The sequence below is a fragment of the Stegostoma tigrinum genome, chromosome 8 (genome assembly GCF_030684315.1).
Source record: "Stegostoma tigrinum isolate sSteTig4 chromosome 8, sSteTig4.hap1, whole genome shotgun sequence".
In the NCBI taxonomy this organism is placed as follows: domain Eukaryota; kingdom Metazoa; phylum Chordata; class Chondrichthyes; order Orectolobiformes; family Stegostomatidae; genus Stegostoma; species Stegostoma tigrinum.
The window spans coordinates 72,922,726-72,943,683 of NC_081361.1; the positions used below are offsets into that span (position 1 = coordinate 72,922,726).

Consider the following 20,958-nt stretch of genomic DNA (forward strand, 5'->3'; position numbering starts at 1 on the left):
GAGGGTGACAAGAATCTGGAACTCAATGCCTTGAAGGATAGCAAGGGTGCAAACTATCTTAACATTTAAGAATTATTTAGATAAATACTTGAGAGCCATAGCATGCAAGGCTGTGGGCCAAGGGCTGGAAAATGAACTAGAGTGGACAGGTTCTTGATGAATGGCATAGACTGGCCTCTTCCAGGCTGTAAAGTCTGACTCTAAACGTAATCATAAAGTGCCCTTCAAATACAATGTGACACAGAACTTGGTTGGACTGTGAAACAATTTTGTCTTCGTGTCAAAACAATCATTTTGCACACAGCCAAATCCTGGAAAGTGCAAATGAGATGAATAAATTGGCACTCTGCTCTTTGTTTCATTGAGAGATACATAAATGATTAGGAGACATCCATGCTGCTCAGGTGCTTATCTTCCATCACCTTTTTTTTATTCATTTGGACACAAAGTTTCAGCCAAAGAATAATGATAACAAAATTCTCCCTCAATATGCATTGTAGTGTCATCCTGGTTTATATGCTCAGGTCCCAGTACAATCTACTGACTCGGACAGGCTACTTAATGCAAACTGTTGTCTGTTTTATAAAATATGATGATAGGGTTTAATTGGGTATTGTGCACCAAAATGTACCTTAATAACTTAATCAACAAATCATCTTGTGCATAATTACATCAGAAATCGCTGGTGAAACTCAGCAGGCCTAGCAGCATCTTTGAGAAGAAAGCAGACTTAACATTTCAAACCAGTGAATCTTATTATTTCGTGGATAATTAATACTCGCTGACCTGAAAACAGATGCTCAGAATGACAACACGTTTCAATGAATTTAAAAAAAAATCTCTTCAGCATACTCAAAAGTAGCAACAAATTCTTATTCTTTGGGCATGTACCAAAATCACCCTCTAATTTAATATCTAGCACATCTACTGAGCCATGACAAATTAACATCAGCTAAAACAACTATAAGTTTCTATGATTTATCAGCACTACCTACCATTTATGCAGGTTGTACTCCTTTTTGCACCTTTGTCTCAGTGGTGCCTGCGCCAATAGCACAAGCTCATCAGTAACAGGAAAACAAGGAGCAGTTAAACTGTGTTTTGCCATTGCACAATTCAGTGAAGTGGTTACTAACAGTTCAAGATGGTCAGAAATCTTATTGGAACCACTGGCAACTATCAACAGCTCATATAAACTTTCTCTTCAGATTGCATATTGTGACATGTTGCATCAAAATGACAATCCATACTAGGCACCAATTTGCTTCTCGCCAATTCCTAACAAGTGTTTATGTGCTTCATTTCTCATGTTAAACAATACAGTACAGTTTCAATACTTAATACATCAAGTTTAACATTGTTTTGTTTCTACACCTTACGTCACAAAGATTACTTTAAAAACTTGGTGACACAGTCAACAGCGAAGGTTTATCCAAGATTATAAAGGAATCTTGATCAGGTGGGCCAACAGGCTGAGGAGCAGCTTATGGAGTTTAATTTGGATAAATGCGAGGTATTACACTTCGGTAAAATCAACAAGCGTAGGACTTATACGGTTAATCGTCAGGCCCAGTGTAGTGTTGTCAAGCAGAGAGATCTGGGGTTCAGGCACATAGCTCTTTGAAAATTGTATCACAGGTGGATAGGGTGATTAAGAAGGCAGTTAGCCTTCACTGCTCAGATCGTTGAGTATAAAAGTTGGGATGTCACGATGACTGTGTACAGGTCGTTGGTGAGGCCACTTTTGGGGTACTGCACATTTTTCTGGTTGTCCTGTTATGGGGAGGATATTACTAAATTGGAGAGGATGCAGAAAAAGATTTACAAGGATGCTACCAGGACTGGAGGGTTTGAGTTATAAGGAGAGGCTGGACAAACTGGAACCTTTCACTGAAGTATAGGAGGTTGAAGGGTGACATTACAAAGGTTTATAAAACCATGAGGAGCATGGATAAGGAGACTAGCAAATGGAGGAGGGTTTCAAAATCAAGAGGCATATTTTTAAGGTGAGAGGAGAAAGATTTAAAAGGGACCTGGAGGCAACTCTTTCACACAGAGGGTGGTTCATATGTTACGTGAATGAATTGCCAGAGGAATCGGTAGATACAAGTACAACATTTAAAAGACATCTGGACAGGTACATAGGAAACGGAGGAGGAATATGGGCCAAACACAGACAGGTGGGACTTATTTCGTTTGAGAAACTTGGTCAGCATGGACAAATTGGGAAGGATGGTCTTTACGACTGTATTAAGTGATGAATGACATTTACTGACATGTTTAAAAATAAACATTTTAAAAAATTAGCCCAACAGCAATACAATATATTGGGGCACCAACACGAGTACCGTAGAAGTAGAATGGAGATTTAAGCTTCTGATGCTGCAGTCCTGATCTTTGTCAGAGATAGAAGGGTTACAGTGTAAAATCCTTGTGAAGTTTTCTTTATGAAAGCTGTCAATTTGACTCTGCTATGACCAGGTCAAGTTGCCAGCCAGAGTTCTCTGCTGTGATAACAGGTAAAAATAAGGTTTATTGAACGAGCAATTCACCTTTAGCAAAAGTAAGAAGAGAGTACAAACAAAACAATGGTGTCAGTGCAGATGTCCCTCTTTAAAGGATTTAGTTTAATTTTTTTGGGAACTGATAAGGCACTCACATCATTATCCAAACCATATTAAAGAGCATTACTTTGACATTTTGTATACTATAGATTGTTTTCAAAACCATAACTTATTAGCAGAGTGAAGTATTATGCAATTCATCTGGCTGAAAGGCAACTTAAGTTTTCACTAAGCTAAGTGAAGCAAGAGGATCTGCCAGCCAAAACCAAACAGATCTGTAATTCTTAATGATATACTGAAGGAAATAAATCAGTGTAGACACTCCATAAACATCAAAAATGTTACACATTCTCTGGTCAATTGGTGTATCAGTCACATGGACAACAAACATAGTCCTTAAACAAATTAAAAATGCCTAATTTAGTCCACAGTACATTTTAGAAAGACTTTAGAAGTAATTACGTTCCTTTCATTTTGTTTCCGTTAAGCTAGAGATGTGTCATTTCAGGTTAGCGAATTCACTGAATTAATACTGATAAGCATCACTTCCAGCCTGGATGCAGATACAGAAGGATGGGTCATTTGAAAGTTCAAAATGACTACTTATGTGCATTCATTCGCCCTTCAGTGATATTTTCTATGAACCAAAAAAAATCAGAACACATCCTTCTATCCACCATCTTACAATTTTTAGACAAGTACAGAAATTATACTAAGAGTATAATGCATATTAAAATGAAACTAAAAATAATGAATCAAAGAATGTATTCCATTTTCGAATTCTGATGAAAGCCTGAAGGCCTCAACATATTTTCAAAATCTCCCCACTCCGGCCTCACCGACATCCAACCCGCCCTCTCATTCCCACCTCCTTGACCTGACACAACCTGTCCATCTTCTCTCCCACCTATCCGCCACACCCTTCCCACTGACCAATCTCCACAACCCTCTACGTGCATCCACCCATCACCTTCCCACCTACCTTCGCCCAGCCACACGCCCCCATTTATTTGAGCTCTCTTCCCCCTGCCTAGTCCTGATGAAGTGGGTAAACCCAAAACTTTCCTACTCCTCTGATGCTTGCTTTGTTCCTCCAGCTCCACACTGTATTGACTCTGTAAAGTTATTTGTTTCTCTCTTGACAGGTGCTGCCTGAACTGCTGCGTATTCCCAGTATTTTCTGATTTCCTTTTTTCAATTCATCCTGTTTTTACAATACCACGCTGCTCGCAATTATAGATGTTCTAAGGTACAGCGTAATGATTTTACAAGATGACAATTGGTATTAAGTTACACATACATTTATAATTTCTAAAATGTTTTAGTGGTTAAGTTACTCATTCCTATTATCCTTTGTGTAGCGAAAAAAAAGTTCAAACTCATCTTTAACAAATTAGAGTTCAATTTGAATCTGGAATGCTTTGAACAATAATTCAAAGCCTCAAATGCAATTGTACCCAGTGATTAGTTAAGAATCTCATTCTGGAATTTTACACAAATTAATTAAACATGGCTGTAATTTCAACCTTAGGTTATCATAAGATTTCCCTTGGATTGTTCACAGTCTAGACTAAAAGTGGTCTTCAGCCATTGAACTTGTATTATCATCATATAGGCTACCTATTTACTTCAACTAAAGAAGTGAAATTGCATTTTTAAGTAACCACATATAACATTACAGCACAGTACAGACCCTTCGGCCCTCGATGTTGTGCCGACCTTTCATACCGATCTCAAGCCCATCTAACCTACACTATTCCATGTACGTCCATATGCTTGTCCAATGATGACTTAAATGTACCTAAAGTTGGCGAATCTACTACTGTTGCAGGCAAAGCATTCCATTCCCTTTACTACTCTGAGTAAAGAAACTACGTCTGACATCTGTCCTATATCTTACACCCCTCAATTTAAAGCTATGCCCCCTCGTGGTCGCCGTCACCATCCCAGGAAAAAGGCTCTCCCTATCCACCCTATCTAACCCTCTGATTATTTTATATGTTTCAAATAAGTCACCTCTCAACCTTCTTCTCTCTAACGAAAGCCTCAAGTCCCTCAGCCTTTCCTCGTGAGACCTTCCCTCCATACCAGGCAACATCCTAGTAAATCTCCTCTGCACCCTTTCCAAAGCTTCCACATCCTTCTTATGAATGCAGTGACCAGAACTGTACATAATACTCCAAGTGCGGCCGCACCAGAGTTTTGTACAGCTGTAGCATAATCTCTTGGTTCCGGAACTCGATCCCTCTATTAATAAAAGCTAAAACACTGTATGCCTTCTTAAGAGCCCTGTCAACATGGGTAGCAACTTTCAAGGATCTGTGTACATGGACACCGAGATCTCTCTGCTCATCTACACTACTAAGAATCTTACCATTAGCCCAGTACTTTGTCTTCCAGTTACTCCTACCAAATTGCATCACCTCACACTTGTCTGCATTAAACTCCGTTTGCCACCTCTCAGATAAGCTGCAGAGCTGGGCTATGTCTCTCTGCAACCTACAGCATCCTTCGTCACTATCCACAACTCCAGCGACCTTAGTGCCATCTGCAAATTTACTAACTCATCCTTCTACGCCCTCATCCAGGTCATTTATAAAAATGACAAACAGCAATGGACCCAACAACGACCCTTGTGGGGATTTTTTGAGGTATGACTACATGGTAGGAGGTAGGCTCATGCTTAAGTTTGCCAGGTTTTAGAACAGTCTGGAGGTAAAAATATTGACCTGGCTGTGTAAAATGAAACAGGAAGGGAGATCTGAAGAGGAAAAGCAAGTTGGGAACAAATTATGGAAAGTAGGATCCAGATTATTTATCAAATAGTAGGGTGAAAAGCTAAAAAAGAGAATGAGAGAATGTTTCAGACATATTTGGGACAGGTTATTGTGGAAATAGACAGGTGTGAAAGGAAGTCTGTTGTCCTTATCTCATGAAGCCTACATATGACTTCAGAACCACAGTAATGTATGCACTTAACTCAGTAAAATGTATCAGAAAACTGTTTAATAAGCCACTAAAATCAAGGGCAACTAAGATGGGCAACACGTCAATGACCACTGACCAAAGAGAAAAGGTTAAAAAAAATTAGTCAGATGTTAAGGTCTAACATAGGAGGCAAGATGAGACCTGAAACTTATCACTGTATTAAACAGCACAGCGAGCTTACAACACCCTGTTATGCTGTGAGATCATGATTTGGAGGAGAGGTAATCAATGACAATACAGAAGATTGTAGTCAGTGATGAAGGCAATAGCCCTATTTCCCAAAGTTAAGACATAACCAAAACTTGATGTCTGACAAATAGTCTGACAAGACACAGATAGTCAAAAGTGCTTCAGAGATAGTAGGAACTGCAGATGCTGCAGAACCTGAAATAAGGTGTAAAGCTGGATGAACACAGCAGGCAAAGCAACATCATAGGAGCACAAAAGCTGACATTTGGGCTTAGACCCCTCTTCAAGTGCTGTTGATTTTTAAAATCCATTCAGGGGGATGCATTTATTACCCATCTGTAATTGCACAAAGGGCAGCTGAAAGACCCACATGTTCTGTGGGTCTGGAGTCACATGTAGGCCAGATCAGATAAGGAAGATAGTTTCTTTCCCTAAAGGACTTTAATCAACCAGATGTGTTTTTCCAACAACTGACAACAGTTTCATGATCATCATTAAGATTCTTAATTGCAGGTCTCTGAAATAATTGTCTAGTGATGATACCACAAGGCCATTGCCTCCCTGAAGCAGAGCTGCATGCCACCAGTATAAAATACTGAACCTGGCTCTATGCTTCTGAATGATATAGCAAAAAGAGAGTCAGATAGATGTTTTGGGAAATTCCAGAGGCTACAGTCTGATGGGTTGAAAAAGAAACCATTACTAAAGATACACAAGTTACATCCAGATGGAAAATAGTGGAATCAGTTTTGCACCTGGACAATACAGATGCTTTTGAGAACGTTACCATGGAGGAATCTAGAATGGATACTGCACTCTAGACACTCAAAGAGCATATAATTCATGTGTGGTGAGAAGAGTAAAGAGATTTGAATCGAAAAGGGTATGAATATAGCTTGGAAGCAACATGTCAGGAAAGGATATTGCACATGGAATAGCAGGTGAAGAGCACTAATGACTTGATAAACTGATAATTTTGAGGAATGGATGACTAAAAAAAAGGAACAATTAAGGTCAGCTTGCATGGGAAGTTGGAAGAAGCACTGAGTGATCTGGAATTGAGTGAAAAAGAGTCCAAGGAAGAATGCAGATGGTTTCACAAAAAAGGTGAGTTTGAACAGGGTGGTGGAAAAAATAGCCAAGAAACTAAGAATTATGGGTCCTCCAGTAGAATACTTGGAGGGTCAGGGACACACCAGGAGCAGCTAAGGCAGCTACCAGGATAATCAAGGGTAAGATATTAATGGTCGAACCATGGTATGTTTACAATATTATTGTTATTTCTAAACTGTAATAAAGATCAACTTTATTAAGATTGCACTTGAAAATATTAACCCAAAACCTGCATTATTAACCAGCTCTAAAAAAGGAAACATTTGCCAACGCTGTTCCATAAATTACTTCTAAGAGGTATGAGAGGCTCCTTTCTGGTTTTCCTCGTATTCAGTGTCCACTCACCCATTCACAAACTGTGACATGAGTAATCTCACTTCCACAATCTTTAACACAGTTAAGGATTTTGTCAAGAAAAGTTGCAGTAAGTTCTCACAGCACTTTTATTATACTATGAGACTTATATTTTGTGATTACCTCTAGAGTAAATTCAATGCATTACACAGAAAGCTAACACCGTGGAATGTGGGATACAAGCAACACAAAAATGCAATTTCTGCAGAAAGAATAAATGGCAAAAATTACCCTGTTAAACAACAGTGACTGCACAGGATGCAGATATCATCAAGGTTCCCAATGTTTAACTTCTAAACACTTAACAGAAATATTTGCTTATCAAGTATTTAAATGGATTTAAATAAACAAGTTTATAGTGGAGGGAAACAGTATTCTGAATTGCATAATTGTGAAGAGACAGTTAAATGTTCTGCTAATACACAGAAAGTCAACAGATATTTGGAATAGAAATTCTTGTATCTGTCTTGGACATCAACTCCGTTAAGGCCAATATTGTTAACTCTTTCACTAGTATAAAAAGTCAGTTTTCTTTTACTCTGAATTAAGCTCAAGTCTTAGCAGCTTTTCCTTTGTAACGCCGTGGTCACTGTTTAGTGGGTGTATTGGCAGTTCAAGAATTTGTCTGCTATATGCAGTGGAAGCAGTTACCAAAACTGTCTTTCTAAAGGTAAAGTAAATATGAATGCATGAAAGACTAGCTAAACAGGTAAATATGATCAACCGTTGAGCAGCAATCAACTAATCTACTGTGTCATGACCTAGAATTGGGACAGAACACAATGCCTACACTCACAATCCATTGCAAATAGTATCATCATGGATAATAATGGAATAGGGTAGGTTAGGTGGGCTTCAGTTTGGTTTCACAGGTCAGTGCAACATCGAGGGCCGAAGGGCCTGTACTGCACCGTAGTGTCCTATGTTCTATGACTCAGAGAGTGAGCCTGCCCTAAATTCAGAACAAGCTCCAGCCTCAGTAAACTGGCTATAGCCTAACCATAATTGCAGGGGGTCCCACTGTCAAGAACAGCCTGTAGCAGTCCTAGGACTTATGGAGGCCTGGAGAGAAGGCATGGAATGCTGGAGGCTGCAAAGCTACTTGATCCAAGTTGTAGAAATCATGAAGAGGCAAAAAAGTCACTAATTACACAAAAGTTACATCATTAAAATACCCTGTACCAAGTTTTGATGAAAGAACAGCAAACTAAAACATTAGGAGACAGCAAAAACTGCAGATGCTGGGAGTCAGAGTCGATGCAATGTAGAGATGGAGGAACACAGGAGATCAGGGAGCATCAGAGGAGCAGAAAAATCAACATTTCGGGTCAGGACCCTTCGTCAGGACTAAAACATTAAAAAATTCACTGTGTTTTTCTCTTCTTCTCTTCTGTTTCTCTCTTCAGGTTGCCAGACTGGAGTGCTTTCAGTTCTTCTACATCAAATTTCCAACATCCACAGAGTTCTGCTTGTATACTAAAAAGGAGCACTTCAGAGAGGTGATGCCCTAGTGGTACTATCACTGGACTATTAATCCAGAAACCCAACCAATGTTCAGAGGACTTGGGTTCAAGTCCTGCAATGGCAGAATGTGTAATTTGAATTCACTTAATCTAGAGTTGAGAGTCTTTAAGAGTCTAATGATGACCATGAAATTATTGTTGATTGTTGGAAAAACCTATGTGGTGCACTAATGTTTAGGGAAGGAAAACTGCTGTCCTTATTTAGTCTAGCCATACGTGACTCCAGGTTCGCAGCAATGCGGTTATCTCAGGGCAATCAGAGATGGATAACAGATGTGAGCAAATAATAAAAAAAGTTGAATGAATAGAGAGGTAGGACCACTCAAGGATAATGAGGTAACTCATACTTGGAGGCAGAGTGTGGGCGAGATCCTAAATGAGTACTTTGCATTGGTATTCACCCAGGAAAAGGATATGGAGGGTAGTCAGATTTGTGTGGAGCATGCTGTTTTGTTAGTGCATTTTGAGATTAAGAAAGAAGTAGTATTGGATCTCTTGAAGAGCATTAAGATGGACAAGTCCCAGGCCTAACTGCATCTACCCCAGGTTTTGAAAGAGGCGAGAGAGAGGAGATTGCTGGGGCCTTGAACAAGATCTTGGTATCCTCGGTAGCTACAGGCCAGGTCCCAGAGGACCGACAATTAGCTAATGTTGTTCCTCTGTTCAACAGGGGAACCAGGGATAATCCAGGAAACTACAGACCAGTGAGTCTCACATCGGTGGTTGGAAAGCTAGAGAGAATTCTTATGGATAGGATTTTCGTACATATGGAAAAACATGGCCTAATTAGGAACAGTCAGCTTACCTTTGTGCAGTGCAGGTCACAGCTTACTGGCTTGATAGAACTTTTTGAGGCGGTGACAAATGTGATTGATGCGGGGAGAGCACTGGACATTGTTTACACGGATGTTAGTAAAACTTTTGACAAGGTCCCTTGTGGTTGGCTCATCTAGAAGACGAAGATGCATGGGATCCATGGTGACTTGGCCGCATAGATTCAGAATCGGGTAATGGTGGAAGGGTGCTTTTCAGGCTGGAGGTCATGACTAGTGGTGTTCCACAGGGATCTGTGCTGGGACCTCTGCTGATGGTGATATATACAAATGATTTAGATGAAAATGTGGATGGTTGGGTGAACAAATTTGCAAATGATACAAAGATCAGTCAAGTTGTGGACAGTTCAGAAGATTGTCAAAGGATACAGTGGGATATAGATCAGTTGTTGATATATGGGCAGGGAAATAGCAAATGGAGTTTGATCTGGGTAAATGTCAGGAGCTGCACTTTGGGAGATCAAATGTTAAGGAAAAGTATATGGTTAATGGCAGGGCTCTGAACAACATTGATGGTCAGAAGAATCTTGGGGTTCAAGTCCATAGCTCCCTGAAAGTGGCTACGAAGTAGATTGGGTGCTAAAGAAAGTGTATGGCATGCATGTCTTTATTGGTCAGGGAATTAAATACAAGAATCAGGATGTCATGTTGCAGTTTTGTAAAACTTTAGTTAGGCCACAGGTAGAATATTGTGTTCAATTCTGGTCGCCTCATTACAGGCAGGATGTGGAGGCTTTGGAGAGGATGCAGAAGTAGTTTACTAGGATGCTGTCTGGAGAAGACGGGATGAGCTATAAGGAGAGGCTGAAAAATAATTTGGGTTGTTTTCTCTTGAGCAGTGCTGAGATAGAAGTCTATAAAATTATGAGATGCATAGACAGGGTTGATGGTCAGATTTTTTCACCCAAAATTGAAATATCTAATACTAGGGGGCATGCAGTTAGGATGACAGGGGTAAGTTCAAAGGAGATGTGAGGAGCAAGTTTTTTTTTTAAATACAGAGTTTGGTCGGAGTCTGGTGGAGGCAGATACAATAAGGACATTTAAGGAATTTTTAAGTAAGCATATGAATATGCAAGAAATAAAGGGATATGGATCAAGGGCAGGGAAAAGGATTAGTTTAACTTGGTGTTATGTTCGGCACAACACCGTGGGCTGAAGGGCCCATTCCTGTGCAGTACAGTTCTATTTTCCAAGAAGTTGACCTACCCGAAATAGATAAACGATGACTATACTTGACTTTGACCGAAGACTAAGATATGTAGCTGCACATGACGAACAAATAATGTTACGACTCAAGTGGTAATATTGGAGAAGTAAGATCCCAGAATGAAAGCAGGCTGTATAGATTACACTTACTTTTTGCAGTTGGTCAGCCACAGAAACGGTCATAGCCATTTGCGAGCCATCGTTGGTTAGCAAATCGAAGATACCAGGAGTTAGAAGGGTAAAGAGCAATGGAGGTGAAAAATTAAACTGAAAATAATTAAGTGTGAGTAAGAAAGCTAGATGTTAAGGAGGCATAGTAAAGAAACCACAAAAAGTGAATCAAAGGAAGAGCTAACAAATGCAGAGACAGTTTGTTTGTTTTTTGCAAGCTTTCTAGAGGCGAATGAGAAGCTATGGGAATTTTTGTGGGCTTAACTAAAGCGTTTTTTCCAACCACTGGATGTGCAGCAGCCCCAATATGCCCAAGTACAGAAATCTTTCTTCAATATAAGTAATCCCCATTTTACTAATTTATTTCAGCTGGAGGCTGGGAAACAGCAATCTGAAATCTGTGCACAGATTGGGTGAGAAAATAATGACACGTCAGCATGAGAAACATTCTTCAAATAAAACAACAAATTATTTGGTTACAATTACAAAGCAAGTTAGGAGAACATCTGAAAGCAAAGAAAGCTTCCGACAGAGGCTGGCGAAATTAGATGATAAAGCTATGGCTACACAAATTGATTAGAGGTCACAAATATTACATTGTGCAAAGAATGATGAAAATGTTAAAAAAGCTCAAAACTGGCAAGAAACAACAAGTCAGAAAAGAGAAAATTTATTCCAGAAACAGCAAGAATAGTGACACACACTCATGGAGGCAAAATAAATACATTAAAATATTCCTTTAAAGGCACAGGCAGAGGCATAAACAAGCATTTTCTGAGTAGACTTAGAAATATAACAATTATTGATGACTCCTTAAGAGGGATTTTAATTCAAAATAATGCACTACCTTAATTTTTCCATGAATTTGTCGTAAAGAGTCCGCAGTTCCCATGTCTGTGTCCTCTGGAATACACACTGTATCCAATTTCAGTTTTGTGTCTAATTGTGGGAGCTGTTTTTGTACTTCTTTTGTGGTTACCACTATTACTTCTGGAAAAGAAAAAAAATTTCTGCGCAATCTTTTCCATTGGAAGAGCACCATATATACACAACCAATAGTTGATAATGTCTAAAAAGTTGACCCAACGCCCTGACCAAAAACATCTACTTCAGGAGTGGGGAACCTTTTTACATTGGAAGGCCACATTTTATTTACCCGAGATCCAATAGGCCACACGCTGAGAATTTGACATATACACAAAATGTCATGTTTCTGTCGATATATTTAATTTTACTAAAGCCTGCTATTGTATGAGAACTTTAAACAAAATAAAAATTCAGCAAAAGCACATTCATTCCTTTGGCAAAGTTGACAACAGAACTAATAACAAATGAAAAAAACTTTTACTGACTTTTCTGTGGTTGCTTATTGTGACATAGGAACCCGATACTTGGTTCCAACATTGTTGACTGTAGCTTTAATTAGTCGTCCAGATGAGTATCGGTCATCTGAGATCTCAAGTACGTTTTCACTTGCGTGTCACGTATGAAAATGTTGATTCACAACAGCAAGTTGTGAAAAAAGAAGACAGCATTCGACCAGCATGACGACACAGACGTGGGTATTACCCGGTACTTTTCCATATTTCAATGGGATCCTTCTTAGCGTCCATCAGAGACTTCAAAATATTATCTTCCAGGAGCTTAATCAATTCCATCTGTAAGTCATCAGGTGCTTTGGAGACATCAACCAGGTGTGGCTGAAAAGCTAGTTTCAGTGTGAAATCATGTTCTCAAAATCTGCAAACCTTTCATTGTATTCTTCAATCAGGGTCTACAACAGTTGTGTATTCTTCCATGTCACATTTCCTTAATGATGTGCTTGTATCCAGTTCATTAATTACCTTTGCCACTTCAGGAAAGTGTTCAGCCAAAAGTTCAAATCAGGTACGGAGAGTTTTGAAAAAGGTTAGCATTTTCCGAAATGTCTGGATTTTTAGCCACATATCATGCATAGATTTAGTTTTACCCTGCAAACAAAATTCAAATGATTTTGCTTTGACACTATATCACACAAAAATGCAGCATTTCTGCAGAAGTTCTCTTTTGACAATCCACATGGTTCATTCAGTTTCTCAAAAAATCCTGTGATTTGTTTTAGGAAAAATAGAAGTTTTTCAAGTATTAGTCCTTGGACAACCAGGGCACTTTAGAATGATATGGCAGATCCACACCAAGTGTTCCGTCATCAAGCTGAAGCATGTTGCGAAATTGGTGATGCCATAATGCACTTGCTCGAATGTAGTTTATAATACCTATAACTTAATGTGTCACTTAAAACAGTAGATTTGGCACAGAGATTATGTTGACACAAAAGACAATGAAAGGAAATCAAAGTATCAAAGGAAATCTGGCAATTCTTTTGGTATCAAATCCTTCACGTTTTCCTCTCATGGAAGGTGCACCGCCTGTGCATACACTTACTAAACTGCATAAATTCAGTTTCGCTTCCTGGCACTTTTCTTTGAAGATCGTGAAGACCTCAATTCCACATGTTCTCGCCGTAAAGGTCCCCAAAGCCAGTAACTCCTTGTGCCAATGAAAATCCACAGTTAAAACGAATTTTTAAAAAAAAATCACCTGCGCTGAGTCAGTAACATCAGCGGATTCATCCATAGTGATCGAATAATAAATGTCTTCGTTTTGGCATATTGTCTGAAGCTGTTCTGTTACATTGAGGCCTAATTCATGTTGCCGATCAGTTATGGTCCTTCTTGAAAGTAGTTGTTTGTACTTATTAAAAACTTATCTGAATCTAAACACCCTACAACTTCAACAATGCATTCTTTTACGACTTCCACATAACTAAATGGCTTACCTCTTCTTCCAAGTATATATGCTACTTTATAAGTTGCTTCAGTGATGTCAGTCCCTAGTCGTGATATCATTTTAAGTACTTGCTGCTGCTGCTTTTGATCTTTAATTTTCTTAAGTGTAGATTTTTGGGATTCTCCTTCCAGTTTAGCATATTTGTGGTCTTTATGAGTTGCGTAATGCTGATATGCATTGTATTTTTTCACTGCTGCAATTATGGCTTCGAAAAGCAAATACACCATTTGATCTTTCACAGCAACTACGTAATACCGCAATTCCCAGTCTTCATTGGAAACTCTGTTCTCTTCCTTTAATGTTCTGTTCTTAGTTTTGACACGACTGGGTTACCAATAAAAATTTTGAAAGTGGTACACAGATTTAAAAAGGCAGATATAGTGTTTGCGGACAGAAAGGCAGAAGGTCGCGAGTAGTACCCCAAAAGGCATAGGTTCCCCTAACTCTTGCTACTTACAACCTGTACAGTGACTCTTCCATACTCACTCTCTTGAAGTCTCACTCTGAGCAAGAAGGGGGTTCAGATGAGATGGGGAGAGAGAGTGAGGCAGGGAAGTAACCAGGAAGGGAGTCAGTCTGAGAAGGAAACAATCAGACAAGACAGCAAGGGCTGTGAGGGCACTCCAAAACAGTGCCAATTGGGTCACCCATGCTGTGCTGGACCTGTTATGAACTGATGTCAAACGATTTCAACCCCTCAAGAGTATTAGTCATCTATAAGCTGACTCCTTCATTAAATAAAAACCGAAAGAACCACAGATGCTGTAAATCAGGGACAAAAACTCAGTGTTGACAGGATGGGTCACTAGGCCCAAAACGACAACTCTGATTTTTTTTCTTCACTGATGCTGCCAGACCTGCTGAACTTTTGCAGCAACTTTTGTTTTTGTTCATCAGGATGTGGCCTGGGATGAAAAGTCTCAGTTATGAAGGCAGAATTGATAGGCTTGGTTTGTTTACTTTGGAACAGAGGAATTTCAGCAAGGGGGGAATCTGAGTGATGTATACAAAATTATGAGCGGTACAGAAACAGTAGATTATGAGATGTGGCTGCCATGATGGTGCAATATTTGGTGTGAATCTGCCATATCATTCTAGAGTGCCCTGGTTATCCAAGGAACAATACTTGAAAAAACTTCTCTTTCCTAAAACAAATCACAAGATTTTTTGAGAAACTGAATGAACAATATGAATTGCCAAAAGAGGATTTCTGCAGAAATGCTGCAATTGTGTGTGATATAATGTCAAAGCAAAATCATCTGAATTTTGTTTGCAAGGTAAAAGTCAATCTATATATGATGGGTGGCTAAAAATCCAGACATTTCAGAAAATGCTAACCTTTTTCAAAACTCTCCTTATCTGATTGGAACTTTCAGCTGAACTGGCAAAAGTAATTAATGAACTGAATACGAGCACATCATTAAGGAAATGCGACATGGAAGAATACACAGCTGTTGAAGACCCTGATTGAAGAATACAGTTCTAAGACCAGAAGATGTAAGTTTAAAGTGTGGAGTAAATGGTTTAGAGGAGATCTGAGAAATAAGTTTTTCACCTAGAATGGGGTAGAAATGTGGAACTTGCTTGTCTGTGGGTTGTAGACACAGGTACTCTCATAACATTTAAAAAGAATTTGGATGAGCACACAAAATGCCAGGGCATAGTAGGCTACGGACCAAGTGCAGGTAACCAGCATTTAGTGCAGTTTGATCTTTGGTCTGCATTGACATGGTCGGTCAAAGTGCTGTGTTCTGTTTTTATGACAAATAACTTCCTTATTTAGACTTAGAACCGACAAGGTGGACTGGAATCACAGAGAGAAGTCAGTGGTGTATGACACACCAGGTTTGCTGTTTCCCCTTGATTCTGATATGATCTTTGCTGAAAACCCCTCTTTTCCAAATACTTCAAGAGATAATGGTTTTGATGCTGAATGAATGGATTGTCTGACATGTAGAATGTGGTCCTCAGTTACACCTCAGAATAATCAAAAGTATGCATAACAAAATACAAATTGCACAGGTGAAGATTAAATAATTATATTTTCCAGGAAAAGGACCATCCAGAATAAACTTTCCCTATTTCAGTGTTTGATAAAGGGAACAAGGTAAATTTTCAGGGCAAGGCAGTAGCATCTCGTGACTGTGCTTATTAATACATTTAAAGAAACACAGGAATCTGTGAAACTAAAGGAGGCAAACAAAAGGAAAGAACAGCAAGATATAACAACCATGAGTGAAAGGATGGCACACAAGTATTTGCTCTCGGTTAACACGCAATTTAAAATTAATGGAAACATTGTGACTTTAGGATTTTCTAAAGTAAAATGGATTTCTAGAATTTTTTTGCAAGCATAATTTACACTGATTTGGAACTTAAAATGAATTGGTGGATACAATCCTCCATTGCTTCTATTTTCACAGCACGCTTTTCTTACTTTTCTTCAGTTCTTGTCATAAATTCAGGCCACCAATGAGACCATCACAGAGCTTCTTTTTTAAATCATTCAGGTTTGTGGGCTTTGCTGGTTATGCCAACAATTATCACCCATAAGTAGTTACCCTTGAGAAAGTGATGCTGAGGTGCCTTCTTGAAACACAGCAGTTGATTTGTTTTAAGTACACCACAGTGCAGTTAGGGATAGCATTCCAGGATTTTGTTTGAGCAAAACTGAAGGAATAGCAATATGTTTCCAAATCAGAATGGTGTGTAGTTTAGAGAAGAACTTCCAGGTGGTAATATTCTCATGTTTCTGCTTTGTCTTCAAGGATGTCAAACTCCTTGGAGTGCTGTTGAAGCTATATTCATCCAGGCCAATGGAAAGTATGCCATCACTCTTCCAACTCGTGTCTTGGGAAGTCATGGGGTGAGTTACTCATTACAGTATTGTAGATTTCTTGCCTCTGACTTGCACTTATAGCCAGTGTTCATAAGGCTAGTTCAGTTCAATTTCTGGTCAATAATAACTAGGAATGTTGATGGTGGGGGATTCAGTGATGGCAATGGTTATTTGTGCCATGTGAGTGCTAGGCAATGGCTATGCCTAGCACTCTCATGGCACAAATATTACTTGCCAATTGTCAGCCCAAACCTGGATAATGTCCAAATGTTGCGGCCTTTGGACATGGACTGCTTCAATCTCTGAAATGTCTCAAATGGTGCTAAACATTGTGCAATCATCAGTGAACATCCTCACTTTTGATCTTATCATAGAGGGAGGATATCGATGAAGCAACTGAAGATGATTGGACCTAAAGTGGCTACCATGAGGTACTCCTGCAGAAATTCCCTGGACCCGAGATGACTGATCTCCAACAGCCACCATCATCTTCCTTTGGGCTAGGTGTGACTCCAACCCACTGGGAGATTCCACCAATTCTCATTGACACTAATTTGCTAAAGCCCCTTGATGCCACACTCGATCAAATGTGGCTTTCATGTCAAGGGCGGTCACTCTATCCTCCCTCTGGCCAGGTTTGAACCAAGGCTGTAATGAGATCCGGGGCTGTGGAACACAGACAGAATACACGGAAAGCACATAGGGCAGTTATAGGGTTATCAAAGAAGGATTAAAATCTTGCGTAATTAGGAGTAGGAAAGCAAAGGCACAATGACCGGTTAGGGTAGGAATTGTGCGGACAAAGTACTAAGGAAAAAAATAAATTGTAATAAAAAGGCGACAGGGTGAGAAGTGGGGAAAGACTAATTAAACAGCTTAAATGACAAACCAAGATAGAACAGCACAGTCATTAAGCATGGAAACAGAGCCTTTGGTCCATTGAGTCAAAGCCGACCATGCTCCCAAACTAAACTAGTCCCACTTGCCTGCAATTGGCCCATATACCTCTAAACTTTTCCTATTCATGTATTTGTCCAAATGTTTTTTAAAATGCTGTAATCGTACCTGCACCACCACTTCCTCTGGCAGTTCATTCTATACACAAACCACACTGTAAAAATAAAAAAAATTGCCCCGCATGTCCTTTTTAAAATCTTTCTCCTCTCACCTTAAAAAATATGTCTGCTAGTTCTGGACTCCTCACCCTAGGGGAAGACCCTTACTATACACCTTGTGTCTTCCCCTCATGATTTTATAAACCTCTTTAAGGGTCACCCCTTAACTTTCTACATTCACGTGAAACATGTCCCAGCCTATTTTTATTCCTCAAACCCTCCACTCCCAGCAACATCCTAGTCTAAATCTTTTCTGAACACTCCCCAGTTTAATAATAACCTTCCTACAGCAGGGCAACAGAACTACATACCATAATGAAGAAGAGGCCTCACCAACATCGTATACAATAACAATATGACATCCCAACTCCTATACTCAAGGGTCTGAGGAACGTTGGCAAGCATGTTAAACATCTTCTTAACACTGTCTACCTGTGATACAAATTTCAAAGAATTATGTACCTGAACCACGAGGTCTTCATTCTACAACATTACCCAGGGTCCTACCATCAACTGTACAAGTCTTGCCTTTGTTTGTTTTACCAAAATGCAATACCTCACATTTATCCAGATTATAATTCATCTGCCACTCCTCAACCCATTGACTCAAATGATCAAGATCTCTTTACAATCTTTGATAACCTTCTTCGCTGTCATCTATACCAAAAATGTTGGTGTCATCCACAAACTTACTAACCGTACCAGCTGTACACTAATCCAATTATTTATAAAATGACAAACAAGGTGGACCCAGTACCAATCCCTGCGGAACACCACTGGTCAAAAGAACTCTAGTCCGAAAAACAGCCGTGCAACACCACTCCTACCATCAATCCAATTTTGTATCCAACTGGCAAGTTCACCTGAATCCCACGTGGTTTTGTTTTACTAATTAGAACTTTGTCAAAGCAGGACAGCAGCAACCAAACTGTAGACTAAAGTGTACAGAGAGGGTATTCATGTTACATAAGTATGATACACATTAATAAATGCATGACCTCAGGGAAGCCTGGCTCCTCACCATCCCTCATCTTGCCTAGTGGCACCTATTAAGCTTTGTACAAAGTGGTCATTTTAATAGAGACTTACCTATGGTTCTTTGTTGTCTATGTTTAATTACATTGAGGACAGATGACAATATGGAAGTTTCCGAAGTTAAAAATAAGGAAAGCATACAAGTATTTTTCATATGCAATAAGCAAACCAATCAAAGAAAGAATTTAAGGATTGGATTCCGCATAAAAGGAGTTCAATTCAAAAAAACATTCAGGGACCATATACTAAAAGGCAAACATTCCAAAAATTCTCTTCGTTTGTTTAACTTCTGCATCCAAACAACAACCACAAACTCCTCAACTTTGATTTTAAGGCCAACATAAAGTTCAGAATTTGATAGCATGTCTCAATAAGAGGAGAATATTTCAAGGAAGCACATAGCATAATCTATGTACTGCCTTGCAAAGTTCACAAAGGCATACTAGCACAAGATATCATGTAATGAGAACAAATTTAAGGCTAACTTCATTGTTGATCACAGTTACCGAATATAGGCAGTCAACAATTTGGAAGTAATTTTCCAGTAATTTGAGATTATTCAGAAGCAGCAGTTCAGATATCATACATTAGTTAATTAGTTAAAGTAAGTATATAACCATGACGCTTGGGGATGGTTCACTGATACCAGAAGGGAAGCAGGCTGTCATTTTGGTCCTAAAATTAAAGTAGTAGGGTCAGCATCCTCCTCGCTAGCTGAGGGGTTAGATAACTCTTCTCTCAGTCTTCCTCCTCTCCTTTCGGTTCCATCTGCCGGGTGAGGACTGTTCTCTGTGGAAATCCTTCTAACCTGAGAGCTTATCCTTACAACATAATTTCAGGGCAGGAATCTTGTGATGTGTTAATGAATTGTTTGAACGTTTCTGGCCAATAGCCATGAGACAACTACTCTTGACGCTAGATAATCATTGCCCCCTTGATTCTACGGTTAGCTTAGCAGTCTTTTAAAGAAATACTTACTATTTGCTAAAACAACAAAAGGTTAGTAGGGTGCATTTGATGCCAGATAAATTTTTTACATTAGTTCTGCAGATATTGTGATCTGTGTTTTGTGCAATTCTTCCCTTCGTTTTCATATCCTAGAATTTTGGAAAAAGCTATTACAGTTGTAATTAACTTAAGTGAGATCTCATGCTACATGGTAAATGCTAGGAAAACTCTGTTTTTAAGGGACCCCAACATTCAGCCACTGGAATGCAGCCAGATAAATATCACATTCTGCTGCCAACTATTTGGCAGTCTGCTGCTCATAGATTTACTTGAGTGAGAAGACAACGCAAACTATCCTCAATTCTGTCCACATTGATCATCTATGCAGAATACCAAAATTCTAACATTAACATGCTACGAAAGAAAATCAGAAACATAAATTATCGCTCTCCTGAAGGTGGCCTATGCAGTAGCATCAGCTAATTGGCCGTTTCTACATGCAAGCCTATGTGGTGAAACGGGCAATCTATCCAAGCCTAAAGCAATATGTTTCAAACATACTCCAATTCCCATTCATGTACAAATCTCAGCACTGACTGTTGAGCAACGATCAGAAACAGAAAACACTGGATGGTATTTCTATTCCCTAATCCAAAGACATCGAAGCTATTTGTACTACATCTCATGCAAATATAGCTGAGATCAGTTAACTCAGCACAGAACAGGAATCAGATCTTGTATAACTTGGTTACATCCTGGTTTTAATACTGAAACTATTATCAGATGCCCAGATTCTGGTGCTGCAATTTTTTAAAATCAATGCCACATAGGCATGAAACAAAAATGTTGATCTGGTACTCACCATAGCTGCCAAAAACAATACACAGTCTGTTCACTTCAAAAGCACAAACTGTAGCAATGTGACATGAAAATAAAAATGAATAAGATTTCAAGGAAGAAACCTAAGATCAAATAAACTGCAATGAAAAGTCCAACACTTAAGCTTATAGCGGGATAGTTCACTTTTGCACTAAACCCACCGAGAAAGGGAGAGATAAATTAATGATAGCCTTCAAATCAGAGGCTACCTTGACCAAGAATGCAGAGCTTGTTTGAAGCTTTGCATCTGCAATAACTAACAGTCAGATGTAGGCCCCCAGGCAAAAATTTCTTTAGACAACAGCTTTTTTATGCAAGAAGCCCAGATACTCTTTTAGTGGAGGATATTTGGATATCTAACAGATCACA

At 39.2% G+C, this 20,958-nt stretch overlaps 1 protein-coding gene across 4 annotated transcripts in view; it reads right to left on the reverse strand.

Moving 5' to 3' along the window:
• eif2b3 (eukaryotic translation initiation factor 2B, subunit 3 gamma) overlaps window positions 1-20,958 on the reverse strand; it is a 135,682-nt gene that overhangs the window by 99,850 nt on the left and 14,874 nt on the right. The window contains exons 1-2 of one of the 4 annotated variants that reach the window (XM_048540012.2): window positions 19,409-19,548; window positions 11,792-11,934 (exon numbers count right to left, since the gene is read on the reverse strand). In XM_048540012.2, coding sequence (XP_048395969.1) covers window positions 11,792-11,934; window positions 19,409-19,430 — 165 coding nt within the window. In that variant the 5' untranslated portion in view covers window positions 19,431-19,548. Of the gene's footprint in view, window positions 1-11,791; window positions 11,935-19,348; window positions 19,549-20,958 lie in introns of those variants that run through there. The other 3 variants (XM_048540013.2, XM_048540014.2, XM_048540011.2) reach the window with 3 other exon arrangements.